Raw genomic sequence first — 20,854 nt, forward strand, 5'->3', positions numbered from 1 at the left:
AGGGGTTTATGACTAGGTTAAAATCCCCCCCAACTACTGTAATGCCATCCCTAAAAGACTCTATTTTTAGTAGAATTGACTTGAGCCAGGATATCTGACGTTTGTTTGGAGCGTAGATATTTATAAAGGTATATAGGTGTTGGCCTATCTTGCCTTTAATCATAATAAAACGACCTTCCGGGTCACATAGCTGATCATCTAAGATGAAGGGTATCTTGCTCTGGAAGCCGATACTGACTCCTTTAGAGTTTGACTTGGGGGAACCACAATGAAACCACGTAGGATAAAATGAGAAGGATAAATTGGGGAAGTGTTGGGACTTAAAATGTGTTTCTTGTAAAAAGATTACGTTCACTTTGTCTCTCCTCAACATCCCAAAAATCTGGCTCCGCTTAGAAGGTGAGTTGCAGCCCTTAACGTTATAAGAGGCAATGCTAATAGCCATTATGGGGGTGATGAGGAGTGGCAGAGCAACGAGTCAAATACTTATGAAAGAATTTAAGGAAAGTGAACTGCTCAGAGTACTTAACGTTTAAATGAGACGACAGTGCTGGAAGCCGCCGACTCGGAGGTAGGATGGACCGCCTCGGATGGACATACCACTGCATATTGAGAGACCTGTGTAGAACAAAATAAGACAAATACAAATTGAACAAAAGAGAAACTATAAGAACCATACTCAATGGGTCTTGAATGACTTATCAAGTGGGGGAAAGTGGCAAATGCCATTTGTAGACCCGGTTCACAACACTAATTAACATCTTAGCTAGTGATTACAATTAGTTATTATTATTAAGGGTAAATAGGATTAAATTAAATGGGCTGTGCCTTGAGCACATAAGGTTTATCCTCACCGGTGAACCAAAATGAAGCCAGGGGCCGCTGAATACATAAAAGTATAACAAAACTTAAGCGTTGGTAAAGCAGTGTGACATTATGATACCAGCCACACATTAAATCATCGCAGAGAAAGAGAACACGGCGCTAATGCGTGGTCGAGAGCACCGTCAGTGACCAACAAGTATATGATCAGGTCTCGTTAAACAAGGGATATTTGAGGGTCATACTTCAAACATGTTGTAACTATAAGCCTAAGGCCGCTGAATACATAGGAAATAAAACCTAAATAGAGCGAATAAAGTATGATCCTATGCTGCCGGTTACACACTGAATCATCGCCCAAATAAGAAAGCACATAGACCGTGTGTCGCCGGGAGCAACGTCAGAGACTGCTGAAAACAGACCTCAGCTTCATTGCTCTGAAACTAGCACCCAAAGGTGATTTCAACTATGGTGTAGGTATAAGCTCACGGCCATTTGGTACATATAGGATAGAGCATAGACAGTATGAATAAGCATGACTGTACATTGCCGGCTACCCACTGAATCATCGCATCAATAAGAAAGCACAGAGACACTGCGTAGCCGGGAGTGCTGACAGGAATCACTGTCTACCAGTTAGAACTACAAAACTCTAAAAATACTGTCTATAAGTGGTTTTCAAAAGAGGCTTATTTATAAGCTTAAGGCCGCTGGGTACACAGATGATAGAGCATAGGTAATTCGGATATGCACAACATCCCACTGCCGGCCACACACTGAATCATCGCATAGAAAGGTAAGCACAGAGTCACTGTGGGACCGGGAGTAACGTCTAGGATGCCTGGATACACGACAAAACCACCCTGCTTTAAAAATAGTATCTGGACGTAATTACACGCACGGCATATAAATCTGCTTACGGCCGCTTGAGCACCTCTTGATTTGAGACATTCCAACTTGCTGGAATTCCACCTTACATATTCTAAAGCAGGGATCAGCAACCTTTGGCACTCCAGCTGTTATGAAACTACAATTCCCAGCAAGCTCCATTCATTTCTATGTGAATTCGTAGAAGAGCAGAGCAAGTATGTGTGCTGGGAGTTGTAGTTTCACAACCGCTGGAGTGCCGGAGGTTGCCTACCCCTGTTCTAGAGCGTTTGAACAAGTGGTGTACAGTAGTGAGTGATTTTTTTTTTATGCACATACCACCTCAGCAGGGAACATGTTTTGAGGTCAGGCAGTGGCAGTTCATTTGTTGCCTGCTAAAACCCTTTGAAGAGGCCACCAGATTTGTCACAGTAGGGACGACTGCGCCATGAACAATGTCATCACCCCGATTTTTATCAGCTCACACTGACTCAACAAGGTACAGCAAAAGAAGAACAGCTTACACATTTTGCTGGCTGCCCTGTAGCTGTTAGGATCCTTTATGGAGAAAGTCCAATGGAGGAGGAAGTAGAGGATGAAGAGTATCTGCCACTGGAGAAGGAGGAGGAGTCAATGGTAGAGGAGGAGGGGTCTAATAAATACTATGGTGATGATGACACTGACCATGATGACTAATCATTGCAGTGGAGGGTGGAACCAGAAAGAACTGTCTCATCTGGCATTCTGGCAAGCATGATAAGCTCTAGGCTTGCTTGCTTACATAATGACAGGCATATAATTAACATCAAGCAATCTTACGATTCCACTTTGTTCGCAGCTTGACTTAACTTTTGATGATCACACACCTGTCACCCGTGTGTCTGATCGGGAGGCCTCTCCCCGCCCCTTACTGAAAGAAGTTTGCACAAGTTTACAAAACATTACATTTTCAGACCCATCCAGAGCAAGCCACTCTTTCATCTGACAATCAACACGTGTGTCCATAATACGGGCAGAATAATTATAATATATCGATTTGTTTAAGACCGGCACTCTCTATTTTGAAGCACTCAGAGGTATACATGGTGGTATAATTGGAGCTTTAATGTACAAAGAGCAATAAACCAGATTAAAACAAATAAATATATGTATAAAAACCCAAATAGATTACAGTTTTATAAAAGGCACCTCAAGTTCATACACTACATCTAATTCATAAAACACTTAAAGCTTCTAGAATCAAATAAAAAGTACATATCAAGAAACCACTGCAGTGCCTAGTAGGGATACTGCTTCAAATCTAGTCCTTCAAAAATATTCGCATAATAGTCAGGAGATATTTTTAAACATATGTTGCAACAATGTAAGGAATCAGTCCCGATAGTCTCCTCATGGAGTGCTATTCAATCCTGATGTCTCATGGAACACAATACTTGGATCATGAACGTGAACACTCCCCCACCGCGTGAGATGCTAGTATCACAAATACCACGTGGGACGCTGCAAGTGCGATTGGGACAGAAGATCGTATCTTCTATTGGTGAGGTGCCAAGAGCAAAAGAACAGGTAACTGGGGTCAGGGTGTCATTGCCAGTGGGACGCCACGTACGGCATATTCTGACACCCGACCACAAATTCAATTTCTGAATGAACTGGCCATTGTTAACGGTAACCCACGAATGAACTGGGCTCAGATACTACAGCACTTTTTTTGCACATTATAGCACCTGATTTGCGCAGTGCACCAACAATTGACTAAGGTTTTGTGAATATAAAGATATATATTGGACAACTTCTCTGATTCTTTACATTGTTATGTTATGTTACTAAGTCCTTGTATAGCGCTCTAGAGGAACTCAATCCTATTATTGTTGCAACATATGTTTGAAAATATCTCCTATTATGAGATTAATTTTGAAGGACTAGTTTTGAAGCAGTATCCCTACTAGCCACTGCAGTGGTTTCTTGATATGTACTGTAGGAAAGCGCAAGGGTCCGTCATTGACGGAAGGTATGTGTCACCGAGGTTCCTGGCCTCGGTGAAGTAAGAGCTGGAATTTTCAAGTGTCAGTGGCAGTTAGTGCTGGTTGACACATTGTTATTTTAGTATGGCTGTAAGCTGATCCAGGCCGGCTCTTACTGGGAGTAACCAAAGTGCTGGGTGGGTGGCTGCTCCCCACGCTCCAGGCCAACTCTTTATTGGCCTATATCAAACCCAGCCAGCAGTCTCAGCTGTGTGTGGATTCCTCCTCTCTGACAGTGGAGCGCTGTCAGTCCCTGTGTGTTTTGGGATCTGAACACTTGTGCTGTGCAAAAGGGTCGGGAGCCGCATGCTGAGAAACAGGCCCCTAAAGCCTGCTGTGGACCACAGGTGGAGAAACTGCAAACCACTTGAAGGTTTTTGTTCTGTGGACTTTTTATGGTATGAACAAACACCTAGACTGCAAAATGTAACTTTTTGTTTTTCCTTATGTGTGAATAAAACACTGAACTGTTTAAGTTAAAGACTTTGTGGTTGCCTCTATACTGCCTACCCTAGCCTGTCTACCAGAGCAAATCCCTACAGTACTTTTTATCTGATTCTAAAAGCTTTAAGTGTTTTATGAATTGGACGTAGTGTATGAACTTGAGATGCCTTTTATAAAACTGTAATCTATTTGGTTTTTTATACATATATATATATTTGTTTTAATCTGGTTCATTGCTCTTAGTACATTAAAGCTCTTATTATACCGCCGTGTATACCTATGAGTGCTTCCAAATAGAGAGTTTTTACCAAATCAATATATATTCTTTTTTCTCTCTGACTGGGTGAATCACATAGACCTGTGCACCTCATACATGAGAGTCGACAGGTGAGCCACCCGAACTGTAGAATAATTATAACAATTATAAATAATTTTGGGACAATAATGCAGAACAGGCCACTGTTTCTTAGGACATTAACATGTGTATGTGCATAAACAGTGTCATGGATCTGCCCCCACTAAGGCATAAGTTTTGAATGCTTGTTCCTAAAAAGCCACAGTATTTTTAACATTATTTGCCCCTATAGCTGTGTCAGTGCCACTTTATTTGCTGTTACTGTCATTGTGTTAATGAACTTAAAAAGGAAGGGAGGGAGATGGAGAAGAGAAAGAGTAAAATTAAAAAAAGAGAGCAAGAGAACAAGAAAAATCCTAGAAGCTCTGTAAACCATGAGTTAGCAACCTACAGCACTTCAGCTGTTTTGAAACTACCATACCCAGCACGTTCTATTCACTTCTACTAGTGTGCATGCTGGGAGCTATAGATTCACAACTGCTATGGTGACACAGGTTGCTGACCTGTGTTGGAGACTTGACTCCTCAGGATAGGTCATCAATATCAGATCAGACCAGTAGGGTTCTGACTCCCAACACCACCACCACCACCAATCAGGTGTTTTAAACTGTAGAGCTTTAAACTACAGTGTATGGAGTGGAAGCAGAAGGCTCAGGACACTGGGTAGTGCTGATGTACTGAAGCTCAGCTCCCATTCACTTAAGTTAGATTTGAGCCAGTGTATGGGACGGGCTGCTTCCAGCTGGCACACTATAAAGTTTCTGGGATGGTGGCTGCCCGAAAAAGCTGATTGGTGAGGGTGTTAGATATCGGACCTCCACTAATATGATATTGACCTAATAGGCCATCAATATCCGTAGCCCAGAGAACTCCCCTAAAATCAACACATCTGTGATCATCTTGCCTTACCTTCATTAGTGTTTTCAATGTTAATGTCCACTGACCCTGAGTCTTTAATAGAAACTTTGGAAACCAACTGTGAAAAACAATGCAACAATTAAATAGGAAATTAGAAATAAATAGGATGATGGGGGAAATATAATGCTTTAAAGTGAAATCCCGCTAATCTCCACTTGTCAGCCATGGGCAGAGATACTTAACTCTTGTTTCCACTAGTAGTGTTAAATCTTCCGTTGTAGTTTTGTCATTTATTTCCCAGGTTATATTTTAGTAACTGGCAAACTGGGTAATTGTCCAGAGCCTCCTACCTTGAGAAACCTAGGAGTAACCTAAAATCACTGAGAATCATTTAGTAAAATATGGTGGATAATTCAATTATTTTTTGTGAACTATATGGTAGTCTTACGTGCTACCATCTTTAACCCCTTCAGGACTGCCATTTTTCACCTTAAAGGGAACCTGTCACCGGGATTTTGTGTATAGAGCGGAGGACATGGGTTGCTAGATGGCCGCTAGCACATCTGCAATACCCAGTCCCCATAGCTCTGTGTGCTTTTTTGTGTAAAAAAAATGATTTGATCCATATGCAAGTTAACCTGAGATGTGTCCTGTCCCTAAGATGAGTCCAGCGTGAAGAAGCCTAGCACCGCCCCGCATCCTCAGAATCTTGTCCTTGCTCCCCGATGTCAGAAAGATAGAGAGCCATAATCTCGCAATGCGTGAGCTAGCGCATGTGCAGTGTCATCATAATGTTCCTCCCCCGTGCTGGCATCGGCCTCAGGGAACGAACTGCGCATGCGCTAGCTCACGCATTGCGAGATTACGTCGCTCTGGCTTTCTGACGTCGGGGAGCAAGGACGAGATTCTGAGTAAAGCGGGGCGGTGCTGGGCTCCTTCACGCTGGACTCTCAGGGACACATCTCAGGTTAATTTGCATACAGTACAGACCAAAAGTTTGGTCACACCTTCTCATTCAAAGAGTTTTCTTTATTTTCATGACTATGAAAATTGTAGATTCACACTGAAGGCATCAAAACTATGAATTAACACATGTGGAATTATATACATAACAAAAAAGTGTGAAACAACTGAAAATATGTCATATTCTAGGTTCTTCAAAGTAGCCACTTTTTGCTTTGATTACTGCTTTGCACACTCTCGGCATTCTCTGGATGAGCTTCAAGAGGTAGTCACCTGAAATGGTTTTCACTTCACAGGTGTGCCCTGTCAGGTTTAATAAGTGGGATTTCTTGCCTTATAAATGGAGTTGGGACCATCAGTTGCGTTGTGGAGAAGTCAGGTGGATACATAGCTGATAGTCCTACTGAATAGACTGTTAGAATTTGTATTATGGCAAGAAAAAAGCAGCTAAGTAAAGAAAAACGAGTGGCCATTATTACTTTAAGAAATGAAGGTCAGTCAGTCCGAAAAATTGGGAAAACTTTGAAAGTGTCCCCAAGTGCAGTCACAAAAACCATCAAGCGCTACAAAGAAACTGGCTCACATGCAGACCGCCCCAGGAAAGGAAGACCAAGAGTCACCTCTGCTGCGGAGGATAAGTTCATCCGAGTCACCAGCCTCAGAAATTGCAGGTTAACAGCAGCTCAGATTAGAGACCAGGTCAATGCCACACAGAGTTCTAGCAGCAGACACATCTCTAGAACAACTGTTAAGAGGAGACTGTGTGAATCAGGCCTTCATGGTAGAATATCTGCTAGGAAACCACTGCTAAGGACAGGCAACACGCATAAGAGACTTGTTTGGGCTAAAGAACACAAGGAATGGACATTAGACCAGTGGAAATCTGTGCTTTGGTCTGATGAGTCCAAATTTTAGATCTTTGGTTCCAACCACCGTGTCTTTGTGCGACGCAGAAAAGGTGAACGGATGGACTCTACATGCCTGGTTCCCACCGTGAAGCACGGAGGAGGAGGTGTGATGGTGTGGGGGTGCTTTGCTGGTGACACTGTTGGGGATTTATTCAAAATTTAAGGCGTACTGAACCAGCATGGCTACCACAGCATCTTGCAGCGGCATGCTATTCCATTCGGTTTGCGTTTAGTTGGACCATCATTTATTTTTCTAAACAGGACAATGACCCCAAACACACCTCCATGCTGTGTAAGGGCTATTTGACCATGAAGGAGAGTGATGGGGTGCTGCGCCAGATGACCTGGCCTCCACAGTCACTGGACCTGAATCCAATCGAGATGGTTTGGGGTGAGCTGGACCGCAGAGTGAAGGCAAAAGGGCCAACAAGTGCTAAGCATCTCTGGGAACTCCTTCAAGACTGTTGGAAGACCATTTCAGGTGACTACCTCTTGAAGCTCATCAAGAGAATGCCAAGAGTGTGCAAAGCAGTAATCAAAACAAAAGGTGGCTACTTTGAAGAACATAGAATATGACATATTTTCAGTTGTTTCACACTTTTTTGTTATGTATATAATTCCACGTGTTAATTCATAGTTTTGATACCTTCAGTGTGAATCTACAATTTCTATAGTCATGAAAATAAAGAAAACTGGACACACCTTCTCATTCTTTGAATAAGAAGGGGTGTCCAAACTTTTGGTCTGTACTGTATGTATCAAATCATTTTTCTTACACAATAAAAGCACACTGGGGACTGGATATTGCAGATGTGCTAGCGGCCATCTAGCAACCTATGTCTTTAGCTCTATACACAAAATCCCGGTTACAGGTTCCCTTTAAGGACCAGGCCATTTTTTGCAAACCTGACATGTGTCACTTTATGTGGTGATAACTTTAAAATGTTTTTAATTATTCAAGCCATTCTGAGATTGTTTTCTCGTCACATATTGTACTTCATGACAGTGATAAATTTGAGTCAAAATATTTCATTTTTATTTGTAAAAAAATACCAAATTTCCCAAAAATGTGGAAAAATTAGCAATTTTCAAAATTTCTATTTCTGTGCTTTTAAAACCGATAATGATACCTCCTAAAATAGTTGTTACTTTACATTTACCATATGTCTACTTAATGTTTGGATCATTTTGTAAATTAAATTTTCTTTTTTTGGAATGTTAGAATGCTTAGAAGTTTAGAAACACATTTTTAAATTTTTCAGAAAATTTCCAAAACCCACTTTTAAAGGACCAGTTCAGGTCTGAAGTCACTTTCTCAGGCTTACATAATAGAAACTGAAGGGAAATGTGACTCCATCTTGTCTTCTCTTACATGTACAGAATTGTTATAAACCCCCCCCCCCCCCCCCCCCCGCTGTGAGTTAGGTTTCCTTATCTGTCCCAGGACAGATTCTGGGAATATCCTAGAACTAGAACAAATGTTCTGTCTCATTCAGGATCATTCGGCACAACTGCATACATTCTTATTTATGGTCAGGGCTAGGACAACGTCGGCGTATGCAGAGAAACCTGCCCTGAACATAGTGGCTGAATTGTGCCGGGAGCCACGGGCGTGGGTACACCAGTGAAAAAGAGGGCATACCTGATGGAAGCTGAGAAAAGGGCGGGAGGGAGGGGCGTGAGGCTCGGGAGCCTGGCTGAGCGGCAGGTAGGGGGATAAATAGCCAGACGCCCCTCCCACAAATGCAGGCTGTTAACAGCCTTACTATTTATGGTCAGGGCTAGGACAACGTCGGCGTACGCAGAGAAACCTGCCCATAACATAGTGGCTGAATTGTGCCGGGAGCCACGGGCGTGGGTACAGCAGTGAAAAAGGGGGCAAAAAACATCAGTTAGGTACAATACTTTATTACAAATTACAAAGCCAGAGATCGAAAGGCACGAGGTATCTCTACTTGAGGATTGGGTATATACCTGGTAAAGCAGGAGGACCGCCACCGCCCCATGGACCGGATGACGTGGGCTGGCACCTGATGCCGAGAAGCAGCGGAGGCCGTCCCTATGCGGAATGAGTGCCCCGAAATTACCTTGGGGTCATAGCCTGGTCCCTGGGCGAGGGCACGGATGTAAGATATAAACTGAGAGGTGCTGAGAGGCTTGCCTGCCTGTGGCAGGAGCGGGCTATCTGGTGATGAACCTCGGATGAGAGCTAGCAGTTGATGCAGCACTTGAACTGGGCACCAATCGTACAACGTTGGGTAGAATTTAACCTCAGAAGGGGGACCCGTCTGATTGGTTTTGGTGGAGGGAAGCAGGAGAGTGTAATGGCCCTGGCCCCATAACAGATGCTGCTTCAGAGGATGGTTATGACGATTTTGGACCGGCCAGAACCTCTCCGGGCCGGAGGAACCCATAAAAGGTGGGATACATGGCCGCTTTCAAAGTGGAGGGCCCAAAAGGATTACCATCCAATGACGAGGAGAGATCCCTGAACAATTTACTGGACACTGGTTGCCTATGGCTCACGGACCCCTTCCCCTCCTTTTGAATACCCCGAAGGGTGGCCAATGTACGAACCTACCTGACGAGATATGAACGCATTTAATCGTTTAAATGGAACTAATGAAAAAGAACGGACTTGCCTCGAAATTCCTAGATGAACGAAGGAGAGGGAGGGAAAATGACAACTGCCCAATCTAACGGAAGGAACAAGCGGCATCAGAACAGATGTAAAAACCTGAGAAAACAAAGACAGAACCTGGGCGATCCAGGAACATTGACAACCTGGGCGATCCAGGAACACTGACAACCTGGGCGATCCAGGAACACTGACAACCTGGGCGATCCAGGAACACTGACAACCTGGGCGACCCAGGAACACTGACAACCTGGGCGACCCAGGAACACTGACAACCTGGGCGATCCAGGAACACTGACAACCTGGGCGGTCCAGGAACACTGACAACCTGGGCGGTCCAGGAACACTGACAACCTGGGCGATCCAGGAACACTGACAACCTGGGCGATACAGGAACACTGACAACCTGGGCGATCCAGGAACACTGACAACCTGGGCGATCCAGGAACACTGACAACCTGGGCGATCCAGGAACACTGACAACCTGGGCGATCCAGGAACACTGACAACCTGGGCGATCCAGGAACACTGACAACCTGGGCGATCCAGGAACACTGACAACCTGGGCGATCCAGGAACACTGACAACCTGTGCGATCCAGGAACATTGACAACCTGGCGATCCAGAAACATTGACAACCTGGGCGATCCGGGAGGCACTGAGATCCCGGGAGGGCCAGGGGACCCCGGCCATACGTAAAGACCAGGAGACAGAAGCAGATTTGAACCAGAAAACGAAAAACCACTGTTTTCTGAGACAGTAAAGTGAAATCACGTAAATCGCAAATTCTGGTATTGTGATGCAAGGCAGATGAACTCAAAATTAAACGTACGGAGCCCCAAACAATCTGGCAGGGGACCCAAATGAAACTGCGCCCCCCCCTGGAAGCGGGAGAGCTACCTGCATCCCAAAACCAGAATTTGACCATGCCTCCTGAGCTACAAAAGCCCTTAAAAAAAATAGGCTTCCAACAGATATACCAGATAGCATGGTTACATGTGAATTCTACCTATGATACAACTTTTAATTTAATAGGCTCTCATACTGAGCCGGCATGGGACTGGCAGTTCACTGACTAGGATGCCGCTCCCCCAACCCTGTCGCCCGTACTCGTGCGAGCGCATCATGCTGGGGGGAGCGGCAACCAAGCCTGCACCACCAGGGGGCAGGAAACCAGGTCGGGTGCGAGACACAGCTAGAACGGAGCCAGCTGAGCCTTGATTACCTGGCAGGCTGGCGTGCTGCGATCCGGACGTCGGCGGCGCGTGAGCGCAGGGTACCGGAAGCAAGATTCGGGTCGGAAGAGGAGGGAGCTCGAAACCGCGAATAGTGCGTGAGGCTCGGGCGCCTGGCTGAGCGGCAGGTAGGGGGATAAATAGCCAGACGCCCCTCCCACAAATGCAGGCTGTTAACAGCCTTACTATATGTGACGTATTACATACCATAAAAGGATGTTCCGGTAGTATCTGTATGAGCACCAATGTTTAACTTTGTGATTGGTTTAACGCTGTTGTTATGCAAACTTTTCTACTGCCTATATAAGGCTAAGCTATAGCATAATAAAGTTAGAGTTTTTCTCAGTGGTGTTTGTGTGTGTCTGTTATTAGCAACTGAGAAACATCTCTCCTGACGTCAGTGTCTCAAACCAAGGTTGTCGTAGAGGTCCAGAAAGGTCCAAATCCTTTCAGTTTGGGGGCTCTGTCAGGGATAGAGAAGGCCATCCTCGTGTCCGGTAAGAGAGACATCCCTTTTGTCCTCTGCCCGGTCTGAGGGCACTGGCCACATCTCTACCAGTGAGTTTTTATTATGTTTCCGGGATACATTGTTAAACCTTAAAAATAGACTCCGGGAGTTTATAATAAGTACTTGGAGTACTTTCATGTATAAGGCCGGCACTTGGAATGCCATGTACGGCATAGAGTCTCAGCGAGATTTATCCGTAAGTTGATTTGTGTCAGGGACACACCAAAGGATATCCGGGAGATCTATTTACTTTATCTAACTGTCGACAGATATTTTTTAGTACCAGGGGTACATGTAAGAGAACATTCTCAGGGAGACTGACCTACCTTGGTTTGACACATACCTATATTTAGAGTATATTTAGAGTATAAGATACATAGAGTGTTAAGATTCATCTGTTTGTGTGAGAGCTATTGTTCTGGTGGTAAGTGTAAGAACATATCTCACTGTAATATTATCACTCTGTCATTTGGTGAATTTTATTACTGTGGGTGGAGGAAAATCTAAGTGTGAGTTTCCCCCTCCCAACCAGGGACTGCAGGTTGCAAATAGTGACAGCCTAGTTCTCCTTCCAATCTCATGCTGACTGTTAAAGCAGAATGTTTTCTTATGGACCTCAGACAAAATACAAGACTTTGGGAAACATTTATATGAGAAGGAGGCAGCGGGATGCTTTGAGATCAGGAAGATACAGACCCCCACACATAGTTACAAAAGTTCAGGAGCCAAAACCATGAGTAAACAAAGACAGCCGAGAGATTTCTCAGTTGCTGTCAGCCATTTACTGCAGATGCTGTCTGTTTCAGCGTGAAATTCTTTGTTTACTTTATCCCGGTTGACAAGTAGACCAGACTTTTTTTTGCTTTTTCCGTTGAGGGTCGTCAACTCACCTGGTGCAGTATGCCCCGGGGATATGGTGATTCATCTATAGTGTACAGCATTGTCCTCCAATGGCACCCCCCCAGGGTTCTGTGCTCTTGCAATACGTGGATGATTTGTTATTGTGTAGTCTGTCAGAGGAGGCCAATGTAACAGATGGTTTATCTTTGTTGAAATGGTTGTCTGAATGTGGACACAAGGTGTCACGCAAGAAAATGCAATGGTGTAAAAAGCAAGTTCAATAATTGGGCTTTGTTCTCACAAAGGGAGAAAGGAGAATTAGCACAGAAAGAGTACAGTTTGTTGCGGGCCTGGTCACCCCGCACACCAAGAAATAAATGTTATCTTTCCTTGGTATGATAAACTACTGCAGACAATGGATTCCTGATTGCTCCTACTATGACAATGTAATGAGACAAGCCACTCTGGCAGACATGCCAGATCTCATTAGGTGGTCTGAGGAAATGTTTAATGCATTTGATTATTTGAAATGTTCTTTAATGACAAGTCCAGGTTTGGGCCTCTCTGACTACAAACTCACATTCCATGTATATGCTCGACAAAATTGTAAAACCATGGCGGGTGTCCTGACACAATATCACGGAGGCAAGTTACGTCCTTGTGCCTTTTTCTCAAAGGTGTTTCCGGCATCCGTCCAAGGAATGCCGGCCTGTCTGAGATCTCTTGCAGCCTGTGCTATGATGGTTGAGCTTGCAACACGACTCACAATGGGACATGAGACTATCCTGTACACCACACATGATGTAGTAGGCCTTCTCAAAGGCATACACACACAGAACATGTCCGCACAAAGACAATCTGGATATGAAATTCTACTCCTCAGCAATCCCTCCCTCCAAATCAAATACGCAACACACACCTCAGGTCCAGCACCTATCTTGAATACCCTATTAGGACTTAAAGGACCTGAGGATCACTTGACAGAGGCACATGGTTGTATACACACCATACATGACACACATATTGTCCTGGAAGCCAGACTCATCACATACCAATCTGCACAAGCAGCAGAATTGATTGCACTCACGAGAGCATGCATACTACATGAATGCAAGCCAGTAACCATTTACACTGACAGCAGGTACACACATGAAGTGGTATGGGACCACGGGGTCATTTGGCAAAGGAGAAGATTTATTGCAGCTGATGGTAAGCACATCTCACATTCACAAATTGCCATACAACTTTTAGAAGCCATAAGGTTGTCCTCACAGATTGCAATTGTCCACTGCAGGGCGCATACTGGTGGTAAAGACCATGTGTCCCAAGGCAATGCCCTGGCAGACGCGGAGGCCAAGAAGGCTGCACTGATGGCCCCAGCCACATTGCAAATGGTGAAATTAGTACCTCCTTCACTTGAGTTAACTCAGATGCTTGTGGATCTCCAGTCCTCATCTACTGACGATGAAATGGCCGATTGGTGTTATCCAATCTTGCAGAAGAATCCTAGGACAGGATTAATCTGCAAAGAGGGGGAACCATGCATACCACAGCACAGCTCCCCTCTGTTTATTGCACATTTTCATGGAGTAGGACACGACAGCATTCAAACAACACACATGCTGCTAGCACAGAATTTCTATAATACAGGCATTAAACAGTTAGTGTCAGATTATGTGGGAAGGTGTATCACATGTTTGAGGAACAACCCAAACACCAATGTAACCAGATTGATTAAAGCCCTAAATGAAATTGAGGAAAAAGTTGCTCGTAAGTCTCCTTGTCTTCCACAGGAACCAATTCACCCATTCCAAGTGGGAGATATCGTGCTGATAAAGAAATTAAAGAAAGGAAAATTTGCAGGAGACTTCACTTACGGACCACAGACTACAGGGTGTTCCACATGATTGGGGCATAGCAAATGTTGTGCAAATATTCAAAAAGGGTCCAAAAACAGAACCCGGAATCTTGGAGCACCTCAATGAAAATAAGCAAATAACGCCATATCACCATGGCTTCATGACGAGGAATCGGTGATGTCAAACTAATTTAATCAGTTTCTATGAGGAGGTAAGTTCTAGACTTGACAGCGGCGAATCAATTGATGTCGTATATCTGGACTTCTCCAAAGCATTTGACACTGTACCACATAAAAGGTTAGTATGTAAAATGAGAATGCTCGGACTGGGAGAAAATGTCTGTATGTGGATAAGTACCTGGCTCAGTAATAGAAAACAGAGGGTGGTTATTAATGGTACACACTCAGATTGGGTCACTATTAGTGATGAGCGGCAGGGGCAATATTCGAATTCGCGATATTTCGCGAATATTTGGGCGAATATTCGCCATATATTTGCAAATTCGCAAATTCATGATCTCCAGGCATTATTTTCTTGATTGCGAAAATTCGCATAAAATTCGCATACAAATTCACATGAACTGGTATTTTCACAAAAATCAAATATTCGCAATTACGAATATATTTTGCGAAATTCAAAATATTCGCAAATTCTCGAAGTGCCGATATTCGCGATTAAAATTTGCAATTCGAATATTCGTGATCAACAATAGTCACTATCACTAGTGGAGTACCTTAGGGGTCAGTACTGGGCCCTATCCTCTTCAATATATTTATTAATGATCTTGTAAAATATAAATTTTTGCAGATGACACTAAACTGTGTAAAGTAATTGACACGGAAGAGGACAGTATACTGCTACAGATGGATCTGGATAGATTAGAGGCTTGGGCAGATAAATGGCAGATGAGGTTTAACACTGACAAATGTACGGTTATGCACATGGGTAGGAATAATGCAAGTCAGCCGTACATACAAAATGGTAAAACACTGGGTAACACTGACATGGAAAAGGACCTAGGAATTTTAGTGAACAGCAAACTAAGCTGTAAAGACCAGTGTCAGGCAGCTGCTGCTAAGACCAATAAGATAAAAGGTTGCATCAAAGGGGCATAGATGTCCGTGATGAGAACATAGTCCTACCACTTTACAAATCACTAGTCAGACCACACATGGTACAGTTCTGGGCTCCAGTGAACAAGGCAGACATAGCAGAGCTGGAGAGGGTTCAGAGGAGGGCAACTAAAGTAATTGCGGGAATTAGGGAATTACAGTACCCTGAAAGATTATCAAAATTAGGGTTATTCACTGATGGGAGATCTAATTACTATGTATAAATATATCGGGGTCAGTATAGAGATCTCTCCCATCATCTATTTATCCCCAGGACTGTGACGAGGGGATATCCTCTGCGTCTGGAGGAAAGAAGGCACATACAGCGGAGGTCCGACTATCAGTGGCTGCTGGACCCCTGCCGCTGATCAGGCGGGCGCAGCTCCTGCACCCGCCCGATCAGCCAGCCGTACATGTACGGCGCTGGTCCTTAAGTCACGTCCACCATCGCCGTACATGTATGGCGTGGGTCCTTAAGGGGTTAATATAGTGCTTATTAGTACACAAGGCATACCAACCTCACATTCTAGGATAGGTTTTTACCTCACCCCATTAATACATTTTATTGCTATATTACTAGAAAAAAGTTGCCACAAGAGGCCGCTGTCCCCACACAGCTAACATACTGCAAATAATTAATTATGCATTGAGAGGTGTGGTTACTAGCTGAAAAAGAACCAGGAAATGACTTGGCAGGCATGTAGTGCAGAGTCAAGAGCTGGAAGGAAGCATCTAGTGGCATCCAGGCGTCAGTGAGACCTGGAGTGGCCAGAGTCAAAGTTGGAAGTGACTGGAGACTGTCAGCAATCCAGATGTTGTCCAGGAAAGAGAGGATCAGTTCTCAGAAGGCTGTAAAAGCTGTAAAATGGAGCTACAGACCCTGCAGGGCCTCGTTGTGGATGGACAGACTTGTTATTTGGTTTAAGTCACCATCGGATGAAGAACAGAAGAACAGATTCTGAAATTTCCAAACACCAGGACCTACTAGTTATAAGTTTATAGTTCGCTCCTGGATCAACAAGGGACTTCACTGCAAACTTCAGTTAGTCCAGCGTCTTGACTGGGAGTATGTGTCACGGACATGTGTCACGTCGTCGTTTAGGAAGAAGGGAAGGGAGACTATTGCACCCGACACAATTGTTCCTGTTTCCTAGGGTAATAAGTGGTACGGCGGGGCAGTGATAGCTGTGCCCGCAATAGGTAAATTAACGCAAGTGGTGTCTGTTGGCCATCTTGGGGCGCCGTGCTAAGGGGTTTTGGCATCCAGGCCGAGCGTATGTAGTTTTATAATATGTTTACTACATTTGAGATTGTGTTTAATACTTCTGTTCACTAAAGTTTCTGTTTTCATAAAAGCTGGTGTTGGAGTTGCTTTCATCATCTGTGGCTTCGCTGTATCCTGGGGAGCCCTCTCTGGTTCACGGTCTTACACATATATAAGTGGCTCAGCCCCCTTCAAAGATGCCTCAGTGTCAAGAGCCTTGTGTCCTGCTAAGGTTCCATATATCTGCTTGTGTTACTGACTCGTACTCGTATTCCTGGACTCTGCTACCTGTTTCATCCCTGCCTGCTTGCTTTGACTCTCCTGTTGCCAAACCAGATTACCTGACCTGTACCTGTGCCGCCTGCCCTGACCTATTGCCTGTTACTTCACCTCTGTGTCATCTTTTGGTCTTGCACTGTTGCTCCTGGTCACGACAGCCTGCTGACAACGCTAGTACCTCTGGTACCTTTCTCAGGTACCTACTGGTCTGCCTGGACCAGCTGCCTTGTGTGCCTATCCTCCTCAAGAGGTAGAGACATGGTGTTCCCCTCGGAAAGTCTATCCCCACCATAAGGGATACTGTGAAGATTGAGGGGTTCACTTAGACAACGCGCTTAGAGGATGTAGGACACGTAGCACAGTGGGTTCATTTCCGCTGGTTCGTGAAAAAGCCATTATAACTAATGAAAGGTATTTGGGAATATATTTATAATAAAGTAATATTTTAGGTAATTTTATTTTCTTCATCCCTGGAGAACCCCTTTAAAGAGGACCTGTGACCTCTTCTGCCATATCTGTTTTAGTAACTACTTGCATCCAGTTGCGTACTAAGGGGGGAGGGGGGGGGGGGGGCGGTCCGGCTCTCAGGGGGGTGCCAGAAGCAATGAGCAGATGGAAGCACTCATTGCTGGAGCGCTGGAAGCTTGGTCCTGTCACTCACCGCTCAGCTCCCAGCGCTCCCTTCAGGCCGGCAGTGCACCGAATGGTGAAGCAGGAAGACTTCTCCCTGCTCCACATTCAGCCTGCAGGCATGGATCCATGGATCGCGCTGCTGGCATGTGTGGCGAAGGCTGCAGCCTGGTAATCTGCATAAACTCTGCCCACACCGTGCTGCAGAGCGATCTGTGCCTGCAGGGAAGAGAGGACTGTGAGCTTCAGAAACGGGACAATGTGAGGAGTGTATTACTATGGAGGGGGCACCGAGGAGTTTATTACTATGGAGGGGGCACAGAGGACTTTATTACTATGGAGGGGGCACAGAGGACTTTATTTCTATTTAGGGGGCACAGAGGGCATTACTACTATGTTGGGGGCACAGAGAGCATTATTACTGTGAAGAGGGCACAGTGGGCAATAATACTGTGAAGGGGGCACAATGGGGATTTCTACTATGGAGGGGGCACAGAGGGCATTACTAGCACAGTGGACATTATTACTATGAAGGGGGCACAGTTGGCATTATTACCATGAAGGGGGCAAAATGTGGATTATTATTATGAAGGGGACACAATGGGGATTATTACTATAAAGGGGACACATTGGGGATTATTACTGTGAAGGGGGCACAATGGGGATTATTACTGTGAAGGAAACACAAAGAGGGCGTTACAACTGTACAGAGAGGGAATAACTATTGTGAGAGGGCACAATGTGGGCATAACTACTGTGAGGGGGCACACATATGTACAAAACTACTGTGAAGGTTGTACAATTAAGGCAATATAACTGCGAAGGGGGTACAATTTTTTTTAAAGTATTGGGGGGGGGGGGGAATGCCAGAGAACAGAGAAAGGACCCGCCCAAACACCCTAAGCACGCCACTGCTTTCATCACCCTTGAAAAGCTAATTCTGAAATATCTGTTCTTATCTTATGACTCTATGTTGTACCATTAACTTCTGATTCATTCTGAAGGACTTTGAATGAATTACTAGCCATTTACAGTGAAAGTCTAGATGGGTTTGTCCCTGTAGGGACTAGTGATGAGCGGCAGGGGTCATATTTGAATTCAATATTTTGTAGAATAGTCGTCGAATATTCGCAAATTCGATACTAATACAGACATGTCAGGAAAGGAAACAGGTCCTCTTTAAAGTCTATGTGAATTAGGCTGGACTTGCATCACGTTTTTGCCATTTGTTTAACTGACACAAAAACATATAAAACGTTGAACTGATTGCTCCGATGCTCCCTCCTGTCACACTGCATCACTCAGCGCAAGGCTGTGTTTGTTTTGTGACGGTGACGCAACGGGCTTCGCATCAATATGCTAAGAGGAGACTTCCACTACTACTTTGCATAGTATCCGCCTCCAAAACAGCCTCCGGCAGCGATGTGTCGGTGACGTCACCAGGCTCACTGCCAGATGGAAGTCTCCACTTATCATAGTGATGTGAAGCCAGGTGCGTCACCAGCACAAAACAAACAAACCCTTGTGCTGTGCGATGCAGCGTGACAAAGAGGGAGCATCTGAGAAAGGAAATGCTCCAATGCTTCAGTCATATGTAGTCAAGGAATAAGAAATAGCTTTCAGCTCTGAACCCGGAGAACCCTTTCAACTGTTCAGCAAATAACATTTGCTAATGTGATATTTGTGAGACATTTGACCAAAGTGAGCACTGAAAAGCTTCATTGATGTCCTGATTAAAGCTACTTTTACATCTGCACTTTCCCTTTCAGCTATTGAAATCAGTCATAGGATCTCAATAGCGGGGGAAAACGCTTCAGTTTTGTCCCCATTCAATGTCAATAGGGACAAAACAGAACCAGAATTCATTCCGTTCCGTTTGGCTGTGTCCCCATCAAGGTGCAGAATAATGCTGCAAGCAGCGTCTTTTGGTCCGCGATGTGGTGCGGAGCAAGACGGGTCTGTTATGACACATAATGTAAGTCAATGGTGGCGAATCCGTTTTCTTGGACACAAAAGAAAATTGATCAGTCCCCCATTGACTTACAATGGTTTTAGAGACGGATCCGTGTTTGGCTATTTTAGAGATAATACCACGGGATCCGTTTAGAATGGATGCAGACGGTTAGCGTTTTTGCTTATCCATGGTGTGAATGTAGCCTAAGGAATAATTAGAACCGTATATTTAGCATATCTTACCAGGTAATGCAGGGACACTTTCTTGACCTCCTCCAGCTCTGTGTGACTTATGATGTATTCCGCATGAACCTTTTGATGGCCCTCACATGGAAGAACACCATCCAGAGAATTAAGTTTTAAGTAGCTCTTGCTCCGAGAGTAGAATTGGACAACGTGTTGCGAGGCAAAACCAAAATCAGGCTGATTTACCTCAAAAACATATGGTTCTCTGGGCGTGTCTGTTTGCACCTTTAAAAATGAAAGAACATAATATATTTCAGGGCATTCAACTGGAAGATTCCTGTTAATTTCTCCCTTACAATTCATATTTTTATATTTAGCATTTCAAACATCAGCTGGACCTCTAAAACCTCATAGATGTTTCACTAGTGAATGACTTCCTTAGTCCCATTATCACAGAGCCTTGTAATAATACAAAGAGGAAAAGTTTCAAAAATAAAAAGTTTACTTTGCTAGCATACCAGTACAGCCAAACCAAGGGTAATATTGGTAGCAAAGGGCTGTATATGTTTTTGAAACTTTTCAACATTGTCCATTGTAAATGCAATATGCCCTTACATATTGGATTTTTTTTTTAAATGTTACATTGTAGATTCCAAATTAACATTTAAATAAGTGCACACACAGCACTATGGTTTGATTGAACCTACTGCATACGAGCATACAGACTCATACCGACAAATCCAAGGAGCCTTTCCAGTTGGTTGTATTCAGAGTAAAAGAAGCTTGGCCATTCTCATCGGTCAGTAAGGTCTGGCACACCGAATCAAGGCCACATCTCAGATTAAGTTTAATGTTTGGTTTAGGAAGACCTGCAGCATCCTCCACTTTGATCTACAACAAGAAATCATAATATATAAAAGCTGAACCTTATCTTCAGAACATGGTATATGAAGACAAAGCGACTCACCAAACCACTGTAAGGGATGCCGGGCTTGTAGTTAGTGTCAGCATTGACAAAAGACAGTTTATTGATGACAGTTGATATACTGGTTTGGCCATTAGAGGATAACTCCACCCCTGCATAGAAGAGAACACACGTTGGAAAAAAA

General features: G+C 44.2%; 1 protein-coding gene across 3 annotated transcripts in view; it reads right to left on the bottom strand.

Moving 5' to 3' along the window:
- Nucleotides 1-20,854, bottom strand: part of LOC122940792 (alpha-2-macroglobulin-like protein 1) — a 231,912-nt gene that overhangs the window by 98,896 nt on the left and 112,162 nt on the right. For all 3 annotated transcript variants that reach the window (XM_044297555.1, XM_044297554.1, XM_044297553.1), the window contains exons 10-13: nt 20,713-20,822; nt 20,478-20,636; nt 19,803-20,030; nt 5,422-5,488 (exon numbers count right to left, since the gene is read on the bottom strand). In XM_044297555.1, coding sequence (XP_044153490.1) covers nt 5,422-5,488; nt 19,803-20,030; nt 20,478-20,636; nt 20,713-20,822 — 564 coding nt within the window. The remainder of the gene's footprint in view (nt 1-5,421; nt 5,489-19,802; nt 20,031-20,477; nt 20,637-20,712; nt 20,823-20,854) is intronic.

The sequence above is a fragment of the Bufo gargarizans genome, chromosome 6 (assembly GCF_014858855.1).
Source record: "Bufo gargarizans isolate SCDJY-AF-19 chromosome 6, ASM1485885v1, whole genome shotgun sequence".
In the NCBI taxonomy this organism is placed as follows: Eukaryota; Metazoa; Chordata; class Amphibia; order Anura; family Bufonidae; genus Bufo; species Bufo gargarizans.